Source organism: Coffea arabica, chromosome 4c, assembly GCF_036785885.1.
Source record: "Coffea arabica cultivar ET-39 chromosome 4c, Coffea Arabica ET-39 HiFi, whole genome shotgun sequence".
NCBI lineage: Eukaryota > Viridiplantae > Streptophyta > Magnoliopsida > Gentianales > Rubiaceae > Coffea > Coffea arabica.
In genome coordinates this window covers 42,447,940-42,473,411 of record NC_092316.1, presented here as the reverse complement: position 1 = coordinate 42,473,411, position 25,472 = coordinate 42,447,940, and the positions used below count along the sequence as shown (strand labels likewise).

General features: G+C 36.1%; 1 protein-coding gene across 5 annotated transcripts; it reads left to right on the top strand.

The window, feature by feature from the left end:
• Positions 1 to 7,655: 7,655 nt before the first annotated feature.
• Positions 7,656 to 24,817, top strand: LOC113740172 (protein LEO1 homolog). 5 transcript variants are annotated; one of them, XR_003460401.2, is made up of 13 exons: positions 7,656 to 7,953; positions 8,864 to 9,198; positions 9,665 to 9,797; positions 9,909 to 10,097; positions 13,134 to 13,310; positions 15,071 to 15,202; positions 15,963 to 16,142; positions 16,244 to 16,375; positions 16,487 to 16,597; positions 16,731 to 16,964; positions 22,563 to 22,712; positions 22,978 to 23,033; positions 24,044 to 24,342. XR_003460401.2 is itself a non-coding variant. In XM_027267698.2 (12 exons), exons 1-11 carry the CDS (start codon positions 7,831 to 7,833, stop codon positions 22,695 to 22,697), a joined length of 1,881 nt encoding a protein of 626 aa, XP_027123499.2. In that variant the 5' UTR covers positions 7,656 to 7,830; the 3' UTR covers positions 22,698 to 22,712; positions 23,271 to 24,133. The 5 variants fall into 5 exon arrangements, 2 of the variants coding, with proteins under 2 accessions (XP_027123499.2, XP_027123498.2); XR_003460400.2 differs by lacking the exon at positions 22,978 to 23,033 and adding an exon at positions 24,382 to 24,817 and having other exon boundaries at positions 7,660 to 7,953; positions 24,044 to 24,171; XR_003460399.2 differs by lacking the exon at positions 22,978 to 23,033 and adding an exon at positions 24,382 to 24,817 and having other exon boundaries at positions 7,660 to 7,953; positions 24,044 to 24,195.
• The last annotated feature ends 655 nt before the right edge of the window (positions 24,818 to 25,472 follow it).

Here is a 25,472-nt window from a genome sequence, read left to right as displayed (position 1 = left end):
CATTCTTACCAACATCACCAATACCAACAGTTTTGGCTTTGTTATCATCTCCAAACGTTACATTTCCACTTGCTTTTTGCTTGAGTTTAATGAATTGTGATACATCTCCAGTCATATGCCTTGAACATCCACTATCAATAAACCATTTTGATTCTTTAGCAATGTTATCCTGATTCACCTACACACAAACCCACAAGATAATACTTGGTACCCTTTACATGTTGGGTCCTTGAGAGTTAGTCTTATGTCTAACTATCCACATGCATTTCATGCCATTTCTCATGTTTTTCTTAACATAACAGTTGCTATTCATGTGATCAAATTGACAACAAAAGTTGCATACTGACATTCGATCAATCAAATGAACAGGTTTGATGAATCTGACTTACCTTCTCCTGTGGATAGCAAACTCATTTGCATTTTGATTCAGTCTTATTTGATGAGTATTAACATAAGGTTCAGTGTCATTCTTTTGAAGACGGTTCTGTTTCATATGATGTAACAATTTACATAAATCATCCATCCTTTTTCTTAAGCTACATTGCTCACTTCTGAGTATGTCACAGAAATTTTTCTTTTTGTAAAGTTCAGCAAGCACATCAGTTTCAGTCCTTTTCAGGTTCTCATTTTCATGCTTAAGACACTTGTTTTGTCGAAAAAGATTTGCATTGTCTTGTATTAGAAAGCTAATTTTCTGCTTTAGTTCTTTATTTTTAACATAGGATTCTTTCAAGCTGTTATGCATTTTTTCTAGAAAAGAATTAATATCATCATCAGATTCACTATCACTATCGGTTTGAGAGTTGCATTGTATTACCTCTTCATCTCCAATGGCCATGAAAGTCACTTGAGCAGATTTCTCTTCTTTTTCAACTTCACCTTCAGAGTTGCAATCATTTCAGGTGATCCGAAAATTGTTGAACTTTGGTTTTCGTTCAACCTTGTTCTCCTTCTTTTTCTTCATTGAACACTTATTTGCATAGTATCCAGGTTGGCTACATTCGAAACATTTATCATTCAGCTTCTTGTTAAATTTCAGTTTCCCTCTGTTTCTGAAGTCTGATTTGGGAAGGGATTGCTGGATCCGCCTTTCCTGAATCTTCTCTTGTTGAGAAATCTTTTGAAGCCTCTTGTGATGAGTGCAATATCACTGTCATCACCTTCCAAATCATTTTCATCCTGTGAGCCTGTTTCATCTTCGTCTTGTGAAGCTTTCAGAGCAATACTCTTTCTTACTTTTGTGTCTTCTTTATCTGCATCTTAGATTTAAGTTTCAGTTCGTAAGAAGTTAGAGAGTTAATCAGATATTCAATAGATAAAGTATTTAGATCCTTGGCTTTCTCAATGGCAGTCTCTTTGCTTTCCCAGTCCTTTGATAGAGCATTCAGAATTTTTCTGTTCTTCTCACCTACAGAGTACTCCTTCTCAAGCACCTCTAAATCCTTGATCAGATTATTGAATCTACAGTACATTTTGTCAATATTTTCATGAGACTCCATCTTAAAAGATTCATACTTAGTGACCAGAATGGATTTTTTTTGCTCTCTCACATTCTCGCTTCCCTCATGGATCTCTCTAAGTTTATCCCAAATTTCTTTTACAGATCTGCAGCCTTTGACTCTAATAGACTCATTTGAGTCTAATGCACTGTATAAAACGTTCATAGCCTTGACATTTAGAGTGAGATGAGTTCTATCTTCAGTAGTCAGCTCACTTCTGACCTTTTATCTCGGCCTATAAGTAGTTTCATCAATAATAGTTGCGTCATATGGACCTTCACTAACAATAAACCACAACTCAATATCAATAGATTGTAAGAATATAATCATCCTTTCCTTCCAACTCACATAGTTTGATCCATTGAACATTGAAGGTCTAGAACAGATTGTCCCTCAAAGAACATGGCATTGTTGGTTGTCATATCTACTCCCAAGTCGATTGAGCTTAATCTCACGGAAATCTGGCTCTGATACCAATTGTAAGGATCGAAAACAACCTAAGAGGGGGGTGAATTAGGTTTTTAAAAAACCAACTAAGATATAGGTCACCTTTCTTCAAAGCCTACCTTTCTTTTCTCAAAGACCACCCAATGGATCTGATTACAAGACAGCACAGGTATTCGTAAGATAAGAGGAGAACAGTTTATATAGAAAAGCTGTAAACGAAAATAGAGAAACAAACCAGGGTTCAAACTCAACTGGAGTTCGAACAGCACTAATATATACCAGGTTATTTCAAGTTGAACAAACTTGCAACCAATATCCTGTGTACAAGAGAAGGATCACTTCTTTCTTGCCCCAAATCTCACTCGGTCAAGCAAGGAAGTTTTACAAACACTCGAAAACCCTCACAATGCTACACTATTGAAGAATCTGTGTCACACTTGAAAAACTACAAGAAAATTGCACAAGCTAAGAATACAAATGTTCCTTTTGGAGTATTCTAACACTTGAATCACTCACGATCTGATATAAACTTGATGTGCAAAGTTATCCTGAGGTGGCTGACTTTTTTCTTTTTATAGGAGACCAGAAAATTCTTCAATTAATGCTGTCAACGGGTAGAAGGCAACTGAAGAGTCAACTTGCCGTTGGTGCTGTCGGACGTCCGACATTTAATTTTTATGCGTCCGAACAAGATCAATGAGTTCTGAAATTTTTCTTGAATCTCTTAGGACGTCTGATCCCTTATCACCATGCGTCCGAGGGTAAGATGCATACTTGGAATTTCCTCTTCAATTCCTTCGGACGGCCGATGCGTCTAGAATGTTGGGTCCGAAGTGCAGCAACACTTGTCGGACGTCCGATACTCAGGTGTTGAGCGTCCGATCGTGATCAGTAATCGTAGAAGCCCTGGCTTGTCTTCTTCGGACGTCTGAGTCTGAGTTCTTCACACGTCCGAAGATACTCAAAGGATGTCGAATGTCCGATACTCTCCTTTTGTGCGTCCGACATCTTTCTCAGCACTCTTCATCCTTTTTGATCTTCCTTTTTGCTTTAAGTCCACAAACCTGTTTAGTGTCATTTCTGAAAAGGGTCTCTACAAAAAGTATTAGTAACATCCATTTGTTTTGTAATCATCAAAAGATATGAATTGAGATAAACACGTGCAATTTTGAAGACACTTGGTCGAATGCGATCGATTTTTTTGCTTGACAAAAGAAACTTGCAAATCCAGCACGCTATGAATGCCGCAATATAAGTCTCATTTCTTAAAAATTCTGGAATATCCAGTGTGTCAAAAGGGACGTTGAAATCATTCGTATAGGTAAGGTCGTAAGGCTCTACGCTTCTAGAAGAGTTGTAAGTCATTTTTAGTTTAGATGTGGTCTTCTTTCTATTCACCCTACTCGGAGGAGCCCTATATCTAGCCTCTCCTTTGAATCAGAAGTGAATCCAGTCCTTCATCCATACCCCTTGGTCATTCGTCCAAAGGTGGTAGTAAGCGGAAAAGAGGTGCCTGCAACTCTCAGAGAGAAGTGGCTTCCCTTCTTTGTCACGAGTGAGAAGCTCTTGCGTCAAAAGAACAACTTCATCAAAGAACGAGCCATCGATTGAAAGGCCACCAAGTCGATAAAGGTCCCAAAGTGTGATAGACAACTCTCCAACGAGCGTATGAAGTGTATTTGTCGAGGAACACCAATATTTGAAGAAGGCTCGCAAGATATTTTCATAGCGGTCATAGGAGTATCTTGACGCATAGACAGCTTCATATATGCCAGCGCGTGTGAGTACCTCTTTATACCCTCCAAGAATGTCCTCGACCCATTCTCAATAATGAGAAGTGAAGCACACCGCACCAAAGAAGGATGAGGGAATTTTCCATGTAGTTTTGTCAATATTGAATCCCACGAACGGAAGCCTAAATTTGGCTATTTCTGGATCTCCGTTGTGAAATGACGAGTTTAATACGACCACTTCTTCTTCCCACGACATAGTAGAGAAAGTCGATGGTGCTACAACTCCTTAGTCCATTTGCTAGTCCAATCCTCAAGATGAAAACATCCTTCAAAGGGTATAAAAGACTCAGCAAAGGCACAAATTGTTGGTTTGTTAACATGTAATGACAGACTTTTCGTTTGAGATCCTCCATGTTCATCCGTCAATGAAATATGGGGCATCGGTGTGGTGTAGTCTTTAATTTGCATGGTTGCTAAAATTTTTTTTTTAAAAAAAAAGAAGGGTTGGGTTGGTAAAAAGAGAAAAGAGAAAAGAAAAGGAAAAAAAAGTAAAATTTTTTTTTCTTTTTTTACAAGACTTTAGCAATCAAACTACCTCCGGGGCGAGTATCTAATTCCTTGAGTGGGATGCCGATTTCCTATCGAAGTTAGACCTGACAATAAAAGGGTAAATAAAAGTGAGACAGGATGACGCCAAATAATTGATAAAACAGTTAGAGTTTCGACAAGTCAATCATGTGTGCTTAAGAGGTCGGATGTCAAGAAGATCGGCAACATAGATTGGTGGAGTCTCAATAGTAAGGAATCATGTGTGCAATTACAGTGGCAAAGGTATTGTTCAGTTTGTGGTGAAACTCTAAAAAGTCACATTGATTTGTCAGGCGTAAAGTGCCGAGAGCCCAATGCAACTTGGTAGAGTTACTCGAAATTGAAACATGCAAAGATTCATATACTAACTACCCACAAGTTTCGAGATTTGGAAATCATGTTGTCTTATAGTCAGTTGGTAGTTTAGGTTCACAAGTTTGAGAGATAGCGGCTTAACATGCAAATTTCAAATATTATTCACAGTCAAGACAAATTAAAATAAGTATGGGCACCATCGATATACGAAGGTATGAATATTTATGAACGAGAATTGGAGATAATTACCTTCAAAACTGTAGTAGAAGCAGCAACCAGATTTTTGCAAATGGCTTGCACGGCAACTTAAGGTTAATGCAGTAGAAGCAAATTACGAGGAACAAGCAGTAGCCTAATAACACTAACAAAAAAATGAGGGAGAGTTTTTTTTTTTATTGTGGGTAAACTAACGCCTCGACCCCCGAGTATATATAGCAAATATGCTCTCCATGTTCAAGAAGTATTCCGATCAAAGGTGTTTTAATTTGAGCCGACAAAGGGCTCGTTATTTGCGACTTAGCGGGTTAATTTGTAGAGCCGAGGAAGTTTACTCGCTAAAGGAATTGGGTCCCTCTTATTTAGTGTAAGCGGGGCTTAACTATTTAAAGTGGAGAATGGATCCTAAATCCTAGGGAAAATGAGCAAGATCGTTGCTTTATTTCGAATAGAATTAGGTCTCTATATCAGTCGAAAGTCTTTTGGTCGAAGAAAAACAATTACTTTCGAAGTCTTTTAAGTTTTGGGAGATTGGCTCCGCGCTGATGATAGGCTCCATTGCAGTTGGTTTCAGACTTCTAGATTGCTTGAACTTTGAAACTAACAAGGAATGGGAGCTGTTAATTCAAGAGTTCTAGTCATATTGGAGGAATTTTTTATGATTTGCCGCTCAAGTTCCCAAGACTGACAAGGAGAAGTGGTCTTGAAGTTTGGAGCGGTGAAGTTCTGTGAGTGATTGATAGACAATATGCATGGAAGATCAATTGAATTCCTATGACTTCATTTTTTAAATGCCTTGCACGTGAATGATCAAGCATACAATATGCAATGTCCCACATATCAATATATTGGACTTTCTTGAGGACAAATGTCCATAATTGAAGTTGGTGGCCATCATTTATTTATTTATTTTGGCAGCAAAGGAAAACTTGGAAATTCGAATAAGTGAACGAAGATATCATTCGGTCTTGGGAGTGGATGCTACTAGAAGATGCATGCATTTGATAACGTAGCGGGGGAATTTAAAATGTCTTGCACGACCATCTCATGTTGATAAAAGCAGCCCTCTCTAAATTATCATTGGTCTATAGTGGTCTATGAGGCATTTGATAACACCATGTCGTTCATTGGTTCAATAGCCACGGCATTGCAGAGCTTTGAATAAAGTCCATGAATTGATATTTGAGTTGCAAAACTTTGAGTAAAGCCATGGCATTGAATGGACTTTATTTGGATTGATATTCAAACGGTGGATGTAAAGCTTCCAAATGAAGTGATCCGGCCTCGGGAAATTGAAAGCTAGTGATCTTGGAAATTGAAATCAATAAGAGATGCATTGGTGGTATTTCACGTGGAGTTTGAGACTACTAAGTCATTAGACTTTATGTTAAGATCACTAAGTCACTAAATCTTCAAGTTTAGTCTATTTATGGACTCATTTGAGAATTAATACCCCGACGGTGCTCAAATTTAAAAAAAAAAAGAAAAAAAAACAAAATGTCGAAACTTGTTCGTTCAAATCTTGTTTCAATCTTTAGCATTCGCAAACAAGTTTTGAGGGGGCATTTGTAGACAATGGAATGTTAATTAAATTTCAAAAGTTACTATTGGTCTATAAATTATTTTTATGGCTCATTTTTATCCAATGGAATATTGCCATATGTCATATACACTTGAAAAATTGGTTCTTAAAACGGCCAATTATATTGGCCAATTATATTTAGCCACGTGTCAAGTTGAAGTGTGCCAATCAATTAAAGTTACTGGAATGTCCCGCCAACCAAATCATATCATGTCTATTGGATAAATATCTAAATATTGATCTCTTATTAAAGAAATAATATTTAGAGTTGTTTAGTCCATGTATATTTCTTATATACTGCAATAGCTTGACCAGTCAAATGACACCACGTCACGTGTCCCCACGAGTTTAGCCAATCGATAAATTATTTATCTCTTTATTATATAAAATGAAGAGATAATAGTTGACTAACACAGTTCTAATATGACTGCACGTCTTGCAAGACAAGTAAAGTAGTACACAGGTTTTCAACCTCTACCTCTTGTTACAGCTATAAATAGAGGTCTCTCAACCAAATCAAAGACACAGACATATCCAGAGGCATCTCATACGCTCAAGCATCGAAACTCCAAGCCACGAAAGGTCCGGGTCTTCAAACTCTTCAAGTCTTCCATATATCAAGACTTGAGTTTTCAAAATATCTTTCAAGTTCTTTGAATCTTCCATCTCAAGATTTGAAGGAACCAGTGGTGGATCCAAGAACAAACTGCGAAGCCCTTGGATTAGCGTTCCAGGAGAAGAATCGAGGGAAACTCTCTACAAGTCTGAGAAAATCCCACAGATTGTACTCACATATTTTCTTAAATTTATATTACACATTTGTCGTGTACATTTCTTGTTTTTTTGCAGACTTGAAATTTTATCGCGTACAATATATATTTTAAATTATTAATTCATTTATATCCAGATCCGGATAGGATATGGGTTAAAATACTATATTCCATATCCGACCCATTTTTTGTTTGACAAAATAGATTTGAGTCCGAATCTGAGTAACGAAATTAAATTTCTACACGTATCCGAAATAATTTGCTGGATCCGATCCGGATCCGATCCGTTGACAGGCCTAATCACTCCAACCTTTTTGAATATAGCGTACCGTCAGTGCGTCGCAAACAAATGAGCGAATAGTAGCCAAATACATTCACCTAAGCTACCGAACTTGATTTTCCGCATATATTTCTAAATTTTTCCTTCAAATATTAAAATTTTCAATTGGTCCGTTACATTCTTTTCTCTAACTGCTTTTTACCCTATCCCTAGAGATAAAATTTTGTCCTCATTTTACATTTTTACCAATTTTGTTTCCTTTCGGCGACCGTTACAAAACTCGGAGAGTTCTACTTGTAAGCCTTCTTTTTCTCTCTGCACACAGTCGCACACTTACACAGCGAGAGTTTTCTCTGAAAGTGAAAGAAGAGCTTCGGAGTTGCAGAAAAAGAGAGAAAAAATGGTGGGAGAACAGAAGAGGCATCAGATGATGCAGAATTTGTTCGGTGAGCAATCGGAAGAAGAGGAAGAAGAGGAGGTCGAGTCCGAGCACGAGTCCAATCGCCAGCCCGGCTATGCTTCGGTATCAATTCCTGAACTTTTTCTTAATCGAAATTTTACTGATTATACAGTCTCAATTTTAATTTGGAATTATAATGTTCCCTTGTTCTGTGTATTTCTTTAGTTAGAATTGGTGAATTGGCCCAAGCCCCAAACTTTAGGTTATCGGTTATAGGCAGATGTGTGATTGCATATGCATGCATGTATATGCAGATGATGCAAATGATGATCTTTCTTTGCTGAAAGAATTTAATTTCGCCCTTTTTCTTGGGTTATAAGAATTAGGTTTGTAATTTCGGTTTTACCCGAAGATTAAAAGTTACATGGTTTGGTGTACTTGTGTAATCAAAGAACTAAATTCATAAATTCATATGTTGCCCGAAGAACTCTTTTAGTATCATTCTATTCCAACATTTTTTCCAGATTAAAGGAAAGAGATTTTTGTTTTTTGTTCAACTCTGTGTCAGGTATAATGAATTTGCACGGAAATTATATCCATCTATATCTATAGAATTAACTTTTTTTTGCAGAATTAGGGTTTTCTAAGTATATCTGCCCATCGACTGTTTTCTTATCCATATATTGGATTGTATTCATGTGTTTATAAAGGAAATGCTATGCATTTGTTCTAAAGTTTATCGTCAGTATGTATTTATTAAATTTTAAAACTTGAACTAATCAGGTTTTGTCATTTTAATTTTGAGTTTGGTTAGAAAGCGAATATTAATTAGTTTATGTTCTGAAATAATAGGGAATTATTTGGTCTGAAAGTTCTTATGATATTTTTCTGAGTCCCTCGAATTTTTGTCTTCATATTAGTGTATGACTTATGGATATTATCTGCTTAATGTTGATGAAATGGCTTTTGAATTGATCCATGTTCTACACTGGTTTTGATAATTTATTGTGCTCATAATTAATTTTGCATTCAGGAAGAAGGAGATGGAGGGCTGGAGCCAGAGGGTGAAGGTGAAGTAGAAGGCCATGGTGAAGCAGAAATAGAAAGTGAAGCTGAACTACAAGATATTGATCATGATCGTGGTGAAAGTGAGGGTGAAAGAGAACAGAGTTCTCAAGAAGTTGAAGCTGGTGATCACAGGGAAGAAAGTGGAGAAAAAGACTCGGAGAGTGATGAAAAAGTACAATATGATCAGAGAGTTGTAACCAGCAGGAGACGTGGTGATGTCATCAGTGAATCAGAAAGATCTGAGGACAACACTTATGCTGACAATGAAGATGAAGAAGTGAATCAGGCTAGAAATCTTAGGTATCTGCTTAATTATTTTAAATATGCTTTCTTACAAGTACCATGTACTATTTCCTTTCTCCTGCTTGATTAACAATGTGAAACGATGTTTTTTTTTTTTTTCCAAACGAGAACTTTAGTGGTTGAACCAACAACGCTTGCTCCAATATTCACTTGCGTCCTTAAGTGAGGGCCTTTTTGCTTATCAAAGGAAGAAGTGATGCTGCTAGTAACATTTTCCTTAGGACTCGAGATATTACACAGCAAAGATTCGACGTCAGGAAAAAATACTTTTTATTTATTCATTATTTATTTGCATTTTTTCATGACTGTATTCTCAGTTTAAAGGGCTTAAAATGACTGTGTATGACTATTGTGTATGTCTTGCTATGGTTCACTAACAAACATCTGCAAGAAAATTGCTTTTTAGCTGACTCTTTTATTTTGGATGATGCTGAATACATTACTTCGTTGTCTTTTACATCAGATCTCCTAGTCAAGAGAGAGATGAGGCTCATATTTCACTCTCAGCTCCTGAGATCCGTGATGTGTTTGGGGACTCTGATGATGAAGAACCAGTGGAGTTTGGGGTTCAAAATCAAATTGAAGATGAGGCAAATGTTTGTATTAGATGCTAAAATGTGATTGTGGATTTTTTTCTTATTTTCTGCAGCTGAGAATGCATATATATGCTATATGAATGGCAATTATTAGCTTTGCTTATTTCACAGAGATTCCCTATGGAAGAGGATGAGGAGGACTATGACAAGGAACTCAAACCAGAGGATATGCTGGCTGATGAGGAGGGCCACTATGAATCTGAGGAAGAGCATCCTGAGGCTAAACCAAGGGAAAAACCAGTTGGTCCTCCATTGGAGCTGGAGATTCCGCTGCGTCCGCCTCCTGCTCTCCCTGAAAAGGTTTCTTTTTTCCCCTGCTTTTTAACTTTTAGAGGCATAATTGGATGCATAGTACCTTTCATGTTACCATTTGGACTTATGATAGAGAACTCCCCATTGACTCCAGATTAATAAATAAGTCGAAACTTGTATTGCTATCTTCTCGTTTTAAGAATACCGGAGTTAAGTCTTGACTCTGGACAACTTCTTGACCAGCCTGATGATAGAATTGATGATCAAAGTTCTAACAATGCTTTAGCTTATATAGTTTTGAGTGCTTTGCTTTTTGAATCTAGTTTAATATACTAGACTTTTGGTGAGATTAATGTGTTATTTGCCTTGTTTCTTCCAAGAAGATTAATCAGTTTAATTTTTTGATTTATACTCTTACCTCTCGTATTTTGCGAGTGATCAAACTTGTTACGTACTTTTTGTTAGTGTCAGAAGATTCATACTGTACAAGATTTGAATTTCACATTTGATGAATTATTAGCATGTTATGGGCCCACCTCTATCTATTATTCAATGATGTTTCTTCTGTGAAAAGAAAGATTGCGGTATGGTTTATTTTTAAGCTTTGTATGACATGCCATGTATACTTGTGTTATTATTATGGATTAAATTATTGACTAGCCAATCAAGTGTTCCTCCCGAGCATAATGCATGTTCGAGATCAATGATGAGATATTGATTTACTGGACTATTTACTCATGGTATGTTATGGTGTTGTATCACTGTGGGCCACGCTCTCGTTATTTTGGATCTATCTTGCCAATTACACAGCCCTATGTCACAATGTAATGAAAGTTTACCTTACCATGATAACTGTGTGGTTCATAAGATGCCCTGTGTTTCTCTCTCTCTTTATTGAGGTTTACTTTTCTATATGTCTCACACAATTTGGATTTAAATCCACTAAGATTTCCTTTAAAATGATAACTCTTCTTTGTTTTTGGTATCTGTTAAGAGAATATAAGTACTCTTATAGATAATAAATTAGTAAGGGTATTCTTGTAAATAGTTTGTTAGGTTTGTACTTCTATAAATATTAGTTGATCACTTATAATACGGTGACTAGATGTTTTCCTCCCAAATACCTATTGTCATGGTATCAGAGCAAAAGTCCTAGGGTTAAGGTTAAACATCTAGCAAAAGTTCTATTCGGTTTACATCATTGCATCAGTTGGATGTGAAAAATGCATTTCTTCATGGAGATTTGGAAGAAAAGGTATATATGGAACATCCTCTTGGTTTTGTTGTTCAGGGGGAGAATTCGTGATTGGTTTGTCGTTTGAAAAAATCCTTATATGGATTGAAACAGTTTCCGAGGCCCTAATTTGGCCAGTTTAGTAGTGTTGTCATGGAGTTCGGTCTGACAAAATGTGGAGTAGATCATTCTGTATTTTATCGGTATTCTAATGCTGGTAAAATTTTATTAATTGTTTATGTGGATGATATTGTGATTACAGGTGATGATGTTGTGCGGATCCAGAAACTTAAATCCAATCTGCATGCAAACTTTTAGACAAAAGATTTAGGTCATCTACAGTATTTTCTGGGTATTGAAGCAGCTTTGTCTAAATATGAGATTTATTTATGTCAGAGGAAATATGTACTCGATATGCTGAGTGAAGTTGGGATGTTAGGTTGCCGACCTGTGGATACTCCTATGAATCCTAATGTGAAATTAGTAGAAGATCAAGGTGTATTAATAGATGATCCTAGGCAATATCGCAGACTTGTGGGTAAATTTAATTATCTCACTGTAACGAGACCTGACATTTCGTTTGCAGTGAGTGTTGTGAGTCAATTTCTTGATATCCCTCGTACTAGTCATTGGGATGCTGTTATACGGATTCTCAGGTATTTTAAGAGTGCTCCTGGAAAAGGGTTGCTGTATCAAAATTATGGACACACTGATATTGAAGGATATAGTGATGCAGATTGGGTTGGTTCTGCCTCAGATCGAAAATCGATCACAGGATATTGTGTGTTTGTTGGTGGTAATTTAGTGTCGTGGAAGAGTAAGAAGCAAACAGGTGTCTCCAGATCAAGTGCAGAGTCTGAATACCGCGCTATGGCTCACACTGTGTGTGAGTTGGTTTGGTTGAAGAGCATGTTACTTGAAATTGGGTTTGAGCATAAACAGCCTATGAATTTAGTGTGTGATAATCAGGTGGCTGTTCATATTGCATCTAATCCAATGTTTCATGAAAGAACAAAACATATTGAAGTTGATTGTCATTTCATTCGAGAGAAATTGATTGACGGAGTCATCAAGACATCTCATGTACTGTCTGTAGATCAATTGGCTGATTTGTTTACCAAGAGTTTAGGGGGCTCTAGAGTGAAATACATTTGTAACAAGTTGGGTGTTTATGATATATATGCTCCAACTTGAGGGGGAGTGTTAAGAGAATATAAGTGTTCTTGTAAATAATAAATTAGTAAGGGTATTCTTGTAAATAGTTTGTTAGGTTTGTACTTCTATAAATATTAGTTGGTCACTCATAATATGGTGACTAGATGTTTTCCTCCCAAATACCTATTGTCTTTTGATTTGATTCACTGTAGATTGGGGAATTAATGGAAGGTTAGTTTCTATATACACTAATAGTCTGTATGTACTCTAGGATCATTAGGCATACCCAATTCATCTATTGGTAGAATAAGTTTGATTTAATGCCTTCTTTTTCTTAATTTTTTTCTCTTCCTCCCAAATTCATTTTTCTCCTGTTCCCAATTTATTGCAGATGCCTCATGTTTCTCCTGTTCCCAATTTTTCTCATGTTTCTCTCTTTCTCTTCCAAGGTTTATTTGCCTAGATGTCTTGCACAATTGGGATTTAAAGGCAATAAGATTTCCTTTGAAATGATAACTCTTCTATGCTTTTGGTTTCTTTCACTTTGATTTGCTTTAGATTGGGAAATTAATGAAAGAAGATTAGTTCTTTGTGCTTTAGGATCCTTATGGAATACCAACTTTTACTGGTAGAATAAGTTATGAAATTTAATGCCTTCTTTTTCTTAATTTTTCCCTTTTCCCAATTTGTTGCAGATGAACATGATCAAAGTTTCTAATATAATGGGCATCGACCCCAAGCCTTTTGATCCCAAAACATATATTGAAGAGGATCATTTTGTGACAGATGAATCTGGGTCGAAGAGACGCATCCGCTTGGAAAATAATATTGTTCGGTGGAGGAGAGTGACAAATCCTGTTGGCACAACTTCTGTGAGTGTACTTACTGGTTTGCATTGCTTATAGAAGAGGCTTATGATACTTTGTTGACACCAGAAATATTTTATTTATTCCTACTCTTATTAACTCAATTTCATTGCCCATGTATATCTTGACATGACCATATTTTAGCCTTTGAAAGTTTAATTTATGTTCCAAATATTTGGATGTCCTACATGAAAGAATATTCCATTTAGTCATGGATCAGATTGTTGTGTTGATGATTATTTGGACATTTACACATAAAATGCAGTGGTGGAACAATTGAATGTCTGTGGTTCGATAGTTATGAATATATGTCCTGTTGCAAAAAGATAACCATTGTAGAATAAACAAATGATGGTAGGCCCATCTATAGGTCATTCTAATTATCTGGAGAACAATCCAAAGAAATCTATTAGCTGATAATTAATCTTAAATTTGCTGAAATTCTTATTTGGATGGCAAAGGTGCATATCAGGGGAGCCGATAGTGTTAAAGCTTTGCATATCAAGCATTAAGCCTTCATGCATTTGACTGAATATAAGATCTGTGAAAGATCCTATCATTACATCCTTGAGAATAAGCTTTTTGATGGTGAATGGTGCTAGTAACTAAATGCAGACTGAGCAATCTCAGCCGAATTTTATTTGAATGGTCCGATTGAACCTTTTCAATCTGCATGTTTTAGGTTCCAGTGCTCCACTTTTGCTATTATCCACACAAAAAACTATTATGTTATAGCATCTTTCCACTTTGAAGCACAAAAAATGAGTAATCATCAATGATCCAAATTTTCTCTTTTCTCACCTCTTTCTAATTGTTAGCCGCTGGAAATTTATTCCCTGTGCTTTGCTCTAATAATCCATTCCTATGCTATGTATGAGGGCAGAGGAAAGGAATTTGGTGTTAAACATTAAAAAGACGGTCTGACATGCAAAAAATTTCTCTCTTTTTTTTTGAATCATGTTAGTAACTACCCATGATTATAGGTGTTTAACGAATAACTATTAATTTTCATATTTTTATTTTCATAAACTTCTCTACAAATTTTGTATCAAGTGTAAAACTAATTTCTATGTAAATAATTTCCACAAATGACTATCATTTGCACCCACATCAAGCATGCCATGAACCCTCATCTAACTTAAGCCTCCATATATTTGGTAGTATCTGGCCTTCCATTTCAATTTCCTGTCCTTCTCAAAACTTGGTTTATCTGGTTCTCATGAGACTGGCTGTATGATGCTAACTATACTGTGCTAGTGCAAGATGTAAAAGTACATCATGCACAATGCACATCACCAGTTCTTTGGCCTATACAGTGTTATGCTTTAAAGTGGTATGTAATTTTCAAAGATGGTACCTCCAGTTCCTGTTCTGGAGTTAATTATGATCTTGAAGCTTCTGTTATTCCTAAATTTGCTATGGAGTGAAAAGCAGTTGATTTACATAAAGTTGTCATTTTTAACTGTTGCATGAGATGTTTAAAAAAATTTAGAGTTCCTTCGCCAATGTGAACAGAGAATTTATGACAATGGTAGTTTAATTATCTTAAATTTCTTCTTCAGATATTTCAATTAGTTGGAACTTATGCAGCATTTTAGCTTGAGCTCTTTGCTGGACCTCTTTTGCTTGTAATTTACTTCTCTTTTTGGATTGTTTCTCTTTTATTTGGTCTCTAGTGCTTTAATGTCCTCTGTTGTTTGACTTGAAAGTATAGTTGCTTTACAAATATTACGGGATTCATTTTATAAAATGCAATTTTTTTGTAGATTGAAAGTAATGCACGCTTTGTGAGATGGTCAGATGGGAGCTTACAATTGTTAATTGGAAATGAAGTTCTTGACATATCAGAGCAGGATGCACAGCATGATCAAGCACATCTTTTTCTTAGACATGGAAAGGTGATGATGCATGTATTCAATTAGTCGTTAATGAGGACAAAAACTGTTTCTTAAAAAACCTATAAGAAATTTTTACAACCTTGGAAAACTCAATTCTTATTCAATTTGTGTATCTGCAAAACAAGAATTTTCCTTTGATTACTTGCATCAATTCTTTGTCAACTATGTGCAATTTCGTTCTTTCTTCACTAAGTTCAGCTTCATTAAGCTATGTCTGATATACTTATCCAAAAAAACAAGCTGTCTCTTATATGCTTTGTCGTAAAGTTTATGAGGTAATAATTTTGTCTTTTAAGTATCTCTCATCCTTACGTTGGCATTATTTTCAACGTAGGTGGCTAAAATTTATTTAAAGCATATCTTACCCAGATAAGAACCTGCTAATTTTCTGGCAACAGTTAAAGAGTGCTATTTGTGGTTAAACTTCTTTCTTGGATGTGTATGTGCTTTATTGCCTCGATCAGATGTTGTAGTTAGTCAATTGCTAGATGAATGATTATTTGATTGAAGTGACCTGGGTTGTTCTTTCTTCATTGAACGACCAGCTTCATATCAAATATGCCTTAAAATTTGTAACATCTGCAAATTGTCAAAATCTTATTTCACAGGCAGATATATCTAACTTGTGCTTGCCTACTGTACTTGGGAAAGAATTGGTTAATCAAATTTTTGCTTAATGATATTTCTTGTGGGATCAATTTAGCAAAACAGTTCAGCTACACTGTTAACCAGTTTTTCTATTTACTTGTTGTCAATGTAGGGAATTCTCCAATCACAAGGGAGAATCTTAAAAAAGATGAGATTTATGCCTTCATCATTATCATCTAACTCTCATAGATTGTTGACTGCTTTAGTCGACTCACGGCATAAAAAGGTCTATAGGGTCAAGAATTGCATCACCGACATTGACCCTGAGAGGGAGAAAGAACAAAAGGAGAAGGTATTTATATTAGAATATCCTTGTTACTAGCTGTTCCTTATATGTTCTTTCTTTTTCTCCCTCCCTATACTCTTTGGGTTTAATTTCTTCCAAATGTGTAGGCTGAGAGTCAAACAATCAGAGCCAATGAACTTCTCAATCGGAAGAAGGAGAAAGTCAATCGCAAGTATACACAAACTGTACGCAGGGAGCGCCAACTTTCACCTGGTTTCTTAGAGGATGCACTTGAGGAGGTGACATTCTGCTGTCTGCTATTTTTTTTTTTGGGCTGGTAGCAATTATACCTTCACAGACTCAGGTCAGTTCATCCATTTCTGACTAATTTTCCTCCTTTGATTGATCAGGAAGAAGACCCAGATTATTATGAATCTCGGCGTTCTGCTGCTCGACGTCGCTTTGAAGAAGACCTAGAAATGGAAGCTCAAGCTGAGAAGCGCATTATCAATGCGAAAAAGGCATGTCACTTGGATTGCGTGAAACAAATGCCCCTATAAGATACTTGTTCCCCACTTCCCCTTCCTGTGTCTTTGCTTTTCTTGCATTATGAAATATACTTATCAAAAGGTCATTTTGCATTAATGTTATCAGGGGCACAAAGATGTTGCACGAAAGCCATCAATGTCCACAACAAAATCATCTCGACAGCCAGTGGACTTTTCAGAGAGTGAAAAGGAAGAGTCTGAATATGAAACAGAAGAGGAAGAAGATGAGAGGTCAGCAGCGCATGGGAGGGCAGAAGACATAGAGCAGGATTATGAAGATGAGGAAGAGCATGATGAAGAGGAGGAAGAAGCAAATGAGGTGTCAGAAGAGGAGCCAGAGGTAAGTGGAAGTTCTCAACTTTAGTTTCAGGGTAAACTTCTAAAAGATGGGCTGTATTCTGGATACTAAAGATAATGTGGAATTGTAACCAGAAACTTCTTTTTTCTTCTTCATTTTAGTACTTAAACTGATTTGTGAAATGTGTTTGGAACAAATTTGCAATCTACTTCTTGTTATCATGGCATTAAGCTATATTTCACTGAATGAGACAGCTATGACCTTGCTTACATGCTCACAAGTATTTTCTAGGTGGTTCTGTTTTCAATGTTCTTCTTTCTGTCTGTCAAAGAACATTGAAATATTTTAAGTGACATTGGAATAAATGTCATTAAGCTCAATAAACAATTGCATTATGCGAAAATTGTTTTTAGAATTGAGGTTAGTTTTCATTATTCTGTTTGGGGATTTTGAAACATCGTCCTGTGATGCTGAAGAAAAGGTAAAGCTGCTATATGTGATTGCCATATATATGATTCTGGGATATTGTGGCATGTGTTTGTTATCTCTTTACTCTTGGCTTCTGTTGCTATTTAACTTTTTATCCTCATTTGGGTTTTATGTACTTTTGACAAGAATGTACGTGAGTGAGTTTTGGGTTCTCACTTTTATCCTCATTATATATCCTTTTGGGTGTTAATGTTGGCCTAGCTTCAAATTATAATCAGTTATACTCATCCCCACTCTAAGTTAATGGAGTTTTGGATGTTGATGTATCACAAAAACTTCATGCCTTCTCGGTTGATAATTTCTCCCTGAAATCAACTGCTGAATATGGAAAGGTTGACTTTACTACCTAAATAGGGGTCTATAAGTAATTTTCTTGTTTCACATGTTCACTCACTATTACATTCCTTAGCACCCAAAAATGCATCTGTTTAGTATCAGAGTTGAGTATGACCCATGAATTACAATCTGAGGTTAAATGACTACTAACAACAGCATCAATCTTTCAAGAGCTTTGCCTTCTGAATGGGATGTGTCCCCAATCTTATTGAAACTGACTAACACCAAGATCCAATACTTCAGAGTAATCTTAGTGTTTCACCATGAAATTTGTGAAAGTGACTTATTTCAATGTCTTCGTTGAAAGGAAAGTTCCATAAGTTGGCCATTAGACTTTCACTAGCCAAAGCTCTATCTCAATATGACTTTTTCATTCATTTAGGATGTCGGTTGTTTGTTCATCAGGAAATCTTTGAGGCCTAGTAGAAAAAAAAAATTTCTTGTCAGTTCTAACAAAGGACCAGTGCATCATGTTTATCGTTCAGTAAATGTTGAAGTCCAGGAAAGGAATATTTCTTCGATCGGATCTCTAAGGGTGAATCAGAAGGAGTAGTAACTGCCCAATTTTAAAAATATGTGTACTCACAAAGTTATCAAACATGTGAACATAAAAGGGCCCCACTTGGTACCATTTAACATGCCAAGTGGACCCCATTTAGCATGTGAATTAACAAGTGGGCCTTTATATATACATGTGGAACTTTTCTGTTGGCCTTGGACCAACTACTAGGAATGCCAAGTAATTGCTATGCGGCGACATAAAATTTCTCATGTATCTTGTGAGTATTAAACACTATGATGACAATGTTTTTCTTCTAAGTGAGGGCTTTGCAAGAACTATAAGTTACTTCCCTTGATAATCGACATGGAAGTCAAACAATATCTGTACTTGGAAACCAAGTACATCTAGGACACTGTGAAGGCAACGCATGGCATAGTTCTGAGGTTTGAGAGGGTTGGTGACTAGGTATGTAATCGAGCCGAGCCGGGCATTACTATACTCGAGCTCGACTCGACCTATAAATAACTTGGCTCGAGCTCGGCTCGAGCTCAATCGAGTCGAAAAATCTCAAACTTGAGCTTGACTCGAGGAAATCTTAAAAAGCTTGAGACTCGACTCGATAAGGCTCAACCTTTAGTCAAGCCTTATCAAGTCGAGTAATCAAGCTTTTTGATTAGATACCTACTTTTAAATTCAGTATAAATTATACCCACAACGGTCATTTTATAATTATAATACATATATATTATTTAAATTATACGGCTTGACGAGCTACTCGTCGAGCCATGAGCTGCAAAATTCTGACTCGAACTCGACTCGAATGTGTAGCTCGAGACTCGGCTTGCGTACATCCCTATTGGTGACACAATTTACCCTTTTAAGTAAAGTCCTATTTGCTGAGGCCATTCCGAGCTTTCAACTCTCAATATTGGCTTGACCATTCTGGTCGAACTTGAATCTGGCATGCTGTAGATTACTTTTGTTTACCTCCATGCTGAACTTGTGAAGAAAGCTGTTGTTCAAAATCTCAAAAAACAAGCTTTGGCCGCCTTGAGCTCGAGTGAGTTGATGTTTCAACTATAATAATCAGTCATTTTCGGTACAGATATATTATATCACAACTTTGCAATGTAACTAGCATAATATAAAATAACTTGAAGTCTGTAACCTCCTTAGAAACGGATAGCAAATTTATGAACTCACCTTTCAACCTCACTCGTTATTGTGGAAATTAGCATACCTTATGTATGGGGTCTTTGTGAGCCTAAAGTGATCAAAGGTTATATTTTTTTGAGCCTTCAAGCTGTGAGTTAGTTAGATAAAGCAGCTTGAGTGAAGCTTGTTGGATTACGACACATCCATCTTAGCGCAACTTGTTACCCAAGGTTGTTAGATAGCACTGAAGGTATTGTCAAGGCTTGGCCTTTTGGCATTTACCACTTTCAATAGCTTTCAAGACTGTATTGTTCTGGACCTGCTTTTGGTCCACTGAACAGTAGCCCTCTTGTGTTCATCCATGAGCTAACATTCTTTTCTATTCGATCCGTTACGGTAGAAATAGTCTTTCTCTGGGTGCTCAACCGATACTTAAATTCAGTCTCTTGATAACTTGGGATCAAATTGAGACTCAAATAAATCTACAAAAAATGTTAGAAAGCAAGAATGGCTGGAGGCCCTAAGAAACAATTTTCATTTCTGCAGCTTGATGGATAAAGTTTTCCTTTTTTGACCATTCAGCAGTAACATAAAATACTAGATGATTAATATTATCTGTTTCCTTTGTGAGATTTATATATCAGGGTATAATCCCTTCCGAGTTTTTTTATACATCTAGGCAATTCTCCTATATGTAATCCCATTCCTTATTGGATGTCAAATTTCCGTGTGTTTCTCATGTTCAATTAGGAATTAAGCACGTAGTAATCAATCAAGAAATCTTCAATTTAATGAGATTCTTCATTTATCAATTAAGCTTGAGGAAAGCGCCAGTCAATTGTTCTCTGTAACAGTAAAGGTCCTAACATGATCTCCCTCCTTGTATTTGGTGGTGGTTAAATAGTTCTAAATTTCACCATAGTGATATCATACTTATTTTCTTTCCTCTTTCACCCCAGAGATTTATTCAGAGTTTAACAATATGAATTTTAATGAACAATAGTTTGATATTTGCATATACTTGTGTATTAGGAATGTAATCAATTTTAGTGAGAAATTTTGGAGGTGGATGTCATGCGACATTTACTGGAAGAAGATATTTGAGAGCAAACCAGTTTTTCGACAATATATTCAAAACATGCAGTTTTTGTGCTGCCAATATTTTTGGAAAGAAATCTGATCTTGTCAATGTCTTCCAGGAAGGCACATAGACAAGATTGGTTACAGGTTTAAGACTCTTGATTTGGGCCGTTGGCCATATTAGATTAAGATGATCAGTGATTTTGTGGTTGCCTTACCAAGTTTTTTGTCAATCTTAGTTCTTCAAAATGTTCTTTTAAAAATTGTTAGGAAGAGGATTCTATATCTTTTTGTGCTGAAATATATGAATTTAATGGATAATCAATGGACATTTAGACATTTGGTTGTCCTGGTTGTTTCCTTGTTATAAGCAAACTGGTAATTAATGCCAAGCAATCATGAGTTCTAATTGTAGAATTCAAGAAATCTTTCCATGTGCGGAGGTGATGTGGTCACTAAAAAGAGATTTTAGTTTTTATCATGTTGAAATGAAGGGTTGTAGGAAGAAGAATTTAATGCAAGAAGCATTCTTCATTAAACAAGCATTGGATCACGATACCATATTAGTATCGCCTAAGCCTAAAATCATGATTCTCATTGATTCTTGTTCTACTGGTGTTTAAGCTAAATCTGATGTTGAGTGATGCTAAGATCCTGATATAGCTCAAATCAAAATAATATGAATTCAAAATTTCCTGTAGTTTTTATACATGGAGAAACATACTGTAAAAATGTCTAAACATGATAATTTGTGGTGACTTTCTATGTTGATGTATTTCGGCCGCATAATGTTGCTGTCTATTGCTTATGGATTAAATGTATGTTAGGTTTCCTGTCTTTATAATAAAATTATCTTGTGTTCTATAGTAGGAAAGGAAGCAGTTTGGGAAATACATCATCAAATTTACTTTTTCCCAATCACCTTTTTACCTCACATAAATCAAATCGCTACAGTACATTTTTCTAAAAGGCTCCTAAAAATAGCAATCCAAACTAGCTCTTAGTTTTCCTTGAAAAATGGAAAGGAAAGAAGCTTCTATTTAAGCTGGAAATCTTCATGGTTGCCTTCCACTTTTCATTTGGCCTTAGGTTGGATTTTCCTTTGGTGATTCAAGCTAAGCTCAATAATGCAGGAGCCGTATGCTCGAAGTTAGACAGGTTGAAAGGCCAACCATACTACTCAGAACTTGAATGGACCATAGCTCGCACAGAAGAGCCCGTTTGTAGCTGGCTTGGCCATAAATCAAAGATTAGACTTCAAGACATATCATTCATTAACTTTTTAAGCTTGGGTTTGAGTAGGTTGGATGAGCAAAAAATTTGAGTCCACTCGTCTTCTAGTTTTAGCTCAGCTTGAATAGTAGTTGAACTGAGCTCAAACACGTTTTAAGCTGATTAAGTATTCAAGCAATTTTGAACATTATAGTTTCCACCTCAATTAGGCATGTTTAGCTTTGCATGGGATGTGCACAAGTTTTTGTGTAAAAAGTTAACGAGTAAGATAAATAGGAAATGTATGAGAAAAGTAACTTATTAAAAGGATTTTTTTTTTTTTTTTTTTGCTGCAAACAAAATTTCGAGTCCGTCTTTAAATAAAGTTACAATAAATTCTTTCCTTGGATTGTCTTATATTTGGTCTAGAGTCCATCTCGGTGCATTTGGTGATAACTTAAATGTTGATGAGTTGGCCTGCACTTATGTTGTTAAATTATTGCAAGCCAATAAGGAACCTGATTTATGGTTGGAGACTTGCATCAGAGCCAAAAGATTCCAAGCTTCACTCCTCAAGCAGGAGACTGAATGGATAATGTTCAAGCTTTACTGAATAACTGAAATGAGCTGGCCACACTGATACCGGAGCTCTCTTAGCACCTAACAAAGTGTTCTCCATTTTCCTGTTTATGTTAATCAAGGACTAAAGTAAAAGAAAAAAAAAATTTGCAGCAATCAAACCAAATTGTGTATCATAATAAACTTCTTTGACAACTGGTATGCTGATACTGTTTTATATTGTGTCATAATAAATGCATATGCTCTATATTGTCAAAGTGACTTAATGATTAGATTAAATTTCTCAGGAGCCAAGGAGAAAATCTAAGGAGCCTGGAACCGGTCTTAAGAGAAAGGACATTGAATCTGATGAGGACTCTCCTCCCAGGAAAGCTGCGACACATCGTCGAATGGCAATTGTTTATGACAGTGATGATGAATAAATGAATCTCAGATAAGTGAGTATTTCCTTTCAACTAATAGTTTTGGTCCTGGAGCAGTAAGTGCGTGGCTGACGCGCAAGAAAGCTGTTTGATTAAAAAAAATTGCTGATAAATTTTCTAAAACGTGGCCAAGGAAAAATTGCAAACGCAATTCAGAATTGCTGTGCTATTCATAAAGACTTGCTAATCTGATAGATGTAGTTAATTCATGGCTTTCAGTATTTTTTGCTCAACTGATTTGTTATTTTAACGGTGAATTTTTGCTATCTGTGTTATGCAGAATGCTATTCTTCTCTATAATGCACATACAAATCTAACCCCACATATCTGAACATGGTAGCCCCCTGCTTCCCTCCCATTTTAGCTTACTCCTGACTTGGATTCTACTTAATCCGTTACTAAACTTGTGTGGTTGATATTTTCTCCTACTTCTTGTGATTAATTAAAACTTTTCTTTCCTGTTAATGAGCATCCCAACCTTGTTATATTTGTAATTTTCTCAATTATTATGTGCTTGGTTTGTGTACTTGATTGTATCTGCTAGCTAGATTTTTTTGTCTGTTCATTTTTCAGGGTGGAGTGGAAGAAAGAAGCATGAAGCTTGGGGGAACAAAAACTTTTTTAAAATGAGGATCAAATGAAACATTCATAATCACTGGGCTACATTTGATGCCCATCTTTGCTAGTTATATTTCTTTTAAACGTAGCTTTTTGTAGTATAAACTTATGATCAAGTTTGGTTTGTTTGGACTTTAGTTACAATTGTCTAGTCATTAAGAAAGTCAATATAGTAGAAAATACACTAAATAAATAGTCATGCATTGTGGGTCAGATTAGAGCTCACAGAACCATGGCAAGATCTTCATCATGTGCAAAATAGGTAGTGATGTAATGGCAAACCATTGTGTGACTTCTAAAATGTCCAATTTGAGGTGAAAATTAACAAAGTGCAGCCACTCTGCAATTACTAACAATTTATTGCTGTGGGTGTCTTGCATTTTACATATAATCTGTAAGTGAAATATATGGCATCTGCCAGTTAGTTTTTGATATTTGAAATAAATAATAACTTTTCAAATTGCACTATCTATACAAATATAACTAAGAATCCTTTTTTTTTTTTTTTTTTTGGCAGAAAGGATTGCCAATGGTAACATAGGCTACTAGATATCTGTGTATGTTGTCTGACTTTTAGTGGAAGGGGAAAAAGGAATACCAAAAAGATCAGAGCTTCTAGATTGTTGTCATTATAGATTGTTGAGCTGAGCAATTGTGTTGAATTAACACCTTGCTTCTTTTATTGAGATCCAGACGTAACTGACAAATGCTGAACTTGAATTTTGCAGGATAAGTTGCTCATAGGATTTGTAAGGCTAGAATGGATGCTTGATGTCATTGCTGATTTCATGTGCAGATATCCAGTGCCTAGTCAGAAATTTGTCCGTCGTCCGCTAAGAAGTCAATATGATACGCGGTGAAGTCTCAGAAGTTTTATGATGTACATGATTAGTGAGAGAGATTCTTATATTCCTTGTGCTTAATTGCTGAATAACCACATGAAAGGAAGTAACTTGTATTGACTAGGTTAAAAAAATTAAGCAACTGAATTTTGAGCAACATGAATGTAGTTTTCAATCCTTTGTTATGTTCTTCCGTTGCCCATCTCCTTACCTATTTTTGACAGGATTTTGTACCTTCTTCCTATGTTCAACATTTGGAGCTGGAGGAGCCTGATATCAAAGAAATGAGGGAGATATGGCAGATTGGGGAATCCAGTGGGGCCCGTGGGGGGTAGGAACTCTTTATGGGGTTATGGAGGTCGACTGTTGTGGTTGGGGAGAGTGATTGAACGGAGAGGATGGTGGAGAGGAACAGGAGGTGGCTTTTGTTGCTGGTCAAATAATGTGGAAGCCATGGCAAAACAGTCTTGCCAACTCATGTCCCGGAAGCATAAGCACCAGCCATTTTATCTCATCAATTATGTTTTACCAAAATGTTGTTGTTTTGGAAAATCAAACACTTTATTTTACGACCTTTTAGTTTTACAAGTACATTTGTTTATCCTATTGTTCTCTCTTTGTTCTAAAAAAAAAACCTGAGTTGGTGTGTTTTGGCTTTCACCCTTGAATTATTTCATGCACGAAAGGTTAATTGTATGGCACTAATTTTGCGTCATCAAAGAAATCTTCCCTTTCTTCAGATCATTGCTAGACGCAGGCTGTGTTAGTACAGAGAACTTGAGTATGTGAAAGTTCCTTGAGTTCGAGCTAAAGCACAATCCTGCCGAAGTACAAACATGATAGGCCTTTTTATGTTTGTGAACTTTAAAATCATCAAGCTTGAACACACTTGGAATTGGTTTACTCTGGGAGATATGGATGTGATGGTGAACGAGGGAGCTAAAAGACTCGAACACTATCAACTTTTCTAAAGGATGAGGGAATAAGAAGGAAATAAATCGAACATGAAACCTACGTTTATTTTGAGCAGCATTTGGATTGGGAAGAAAAACAAACCGGATTGAAAGGTTACCAAAAATGAGGAAATCCCCAGAATGAAATTACTTAAATTAACCCAGTTCAAATGAATTTGAAAATGGATATTGGCCTATAAAATTCTAAATGGTATAGCAAGTGGTAGCTCCTCCCATCTGTTTTGATCTAATTAAATACAGATTATTCATTTTTTACGTGAATAAAATCCACTACGTATCACTATTTTGTAACCTAAAAAATTCCTTCACATCCTTTAGCCGTTGATCTTCCCATTCCTCAC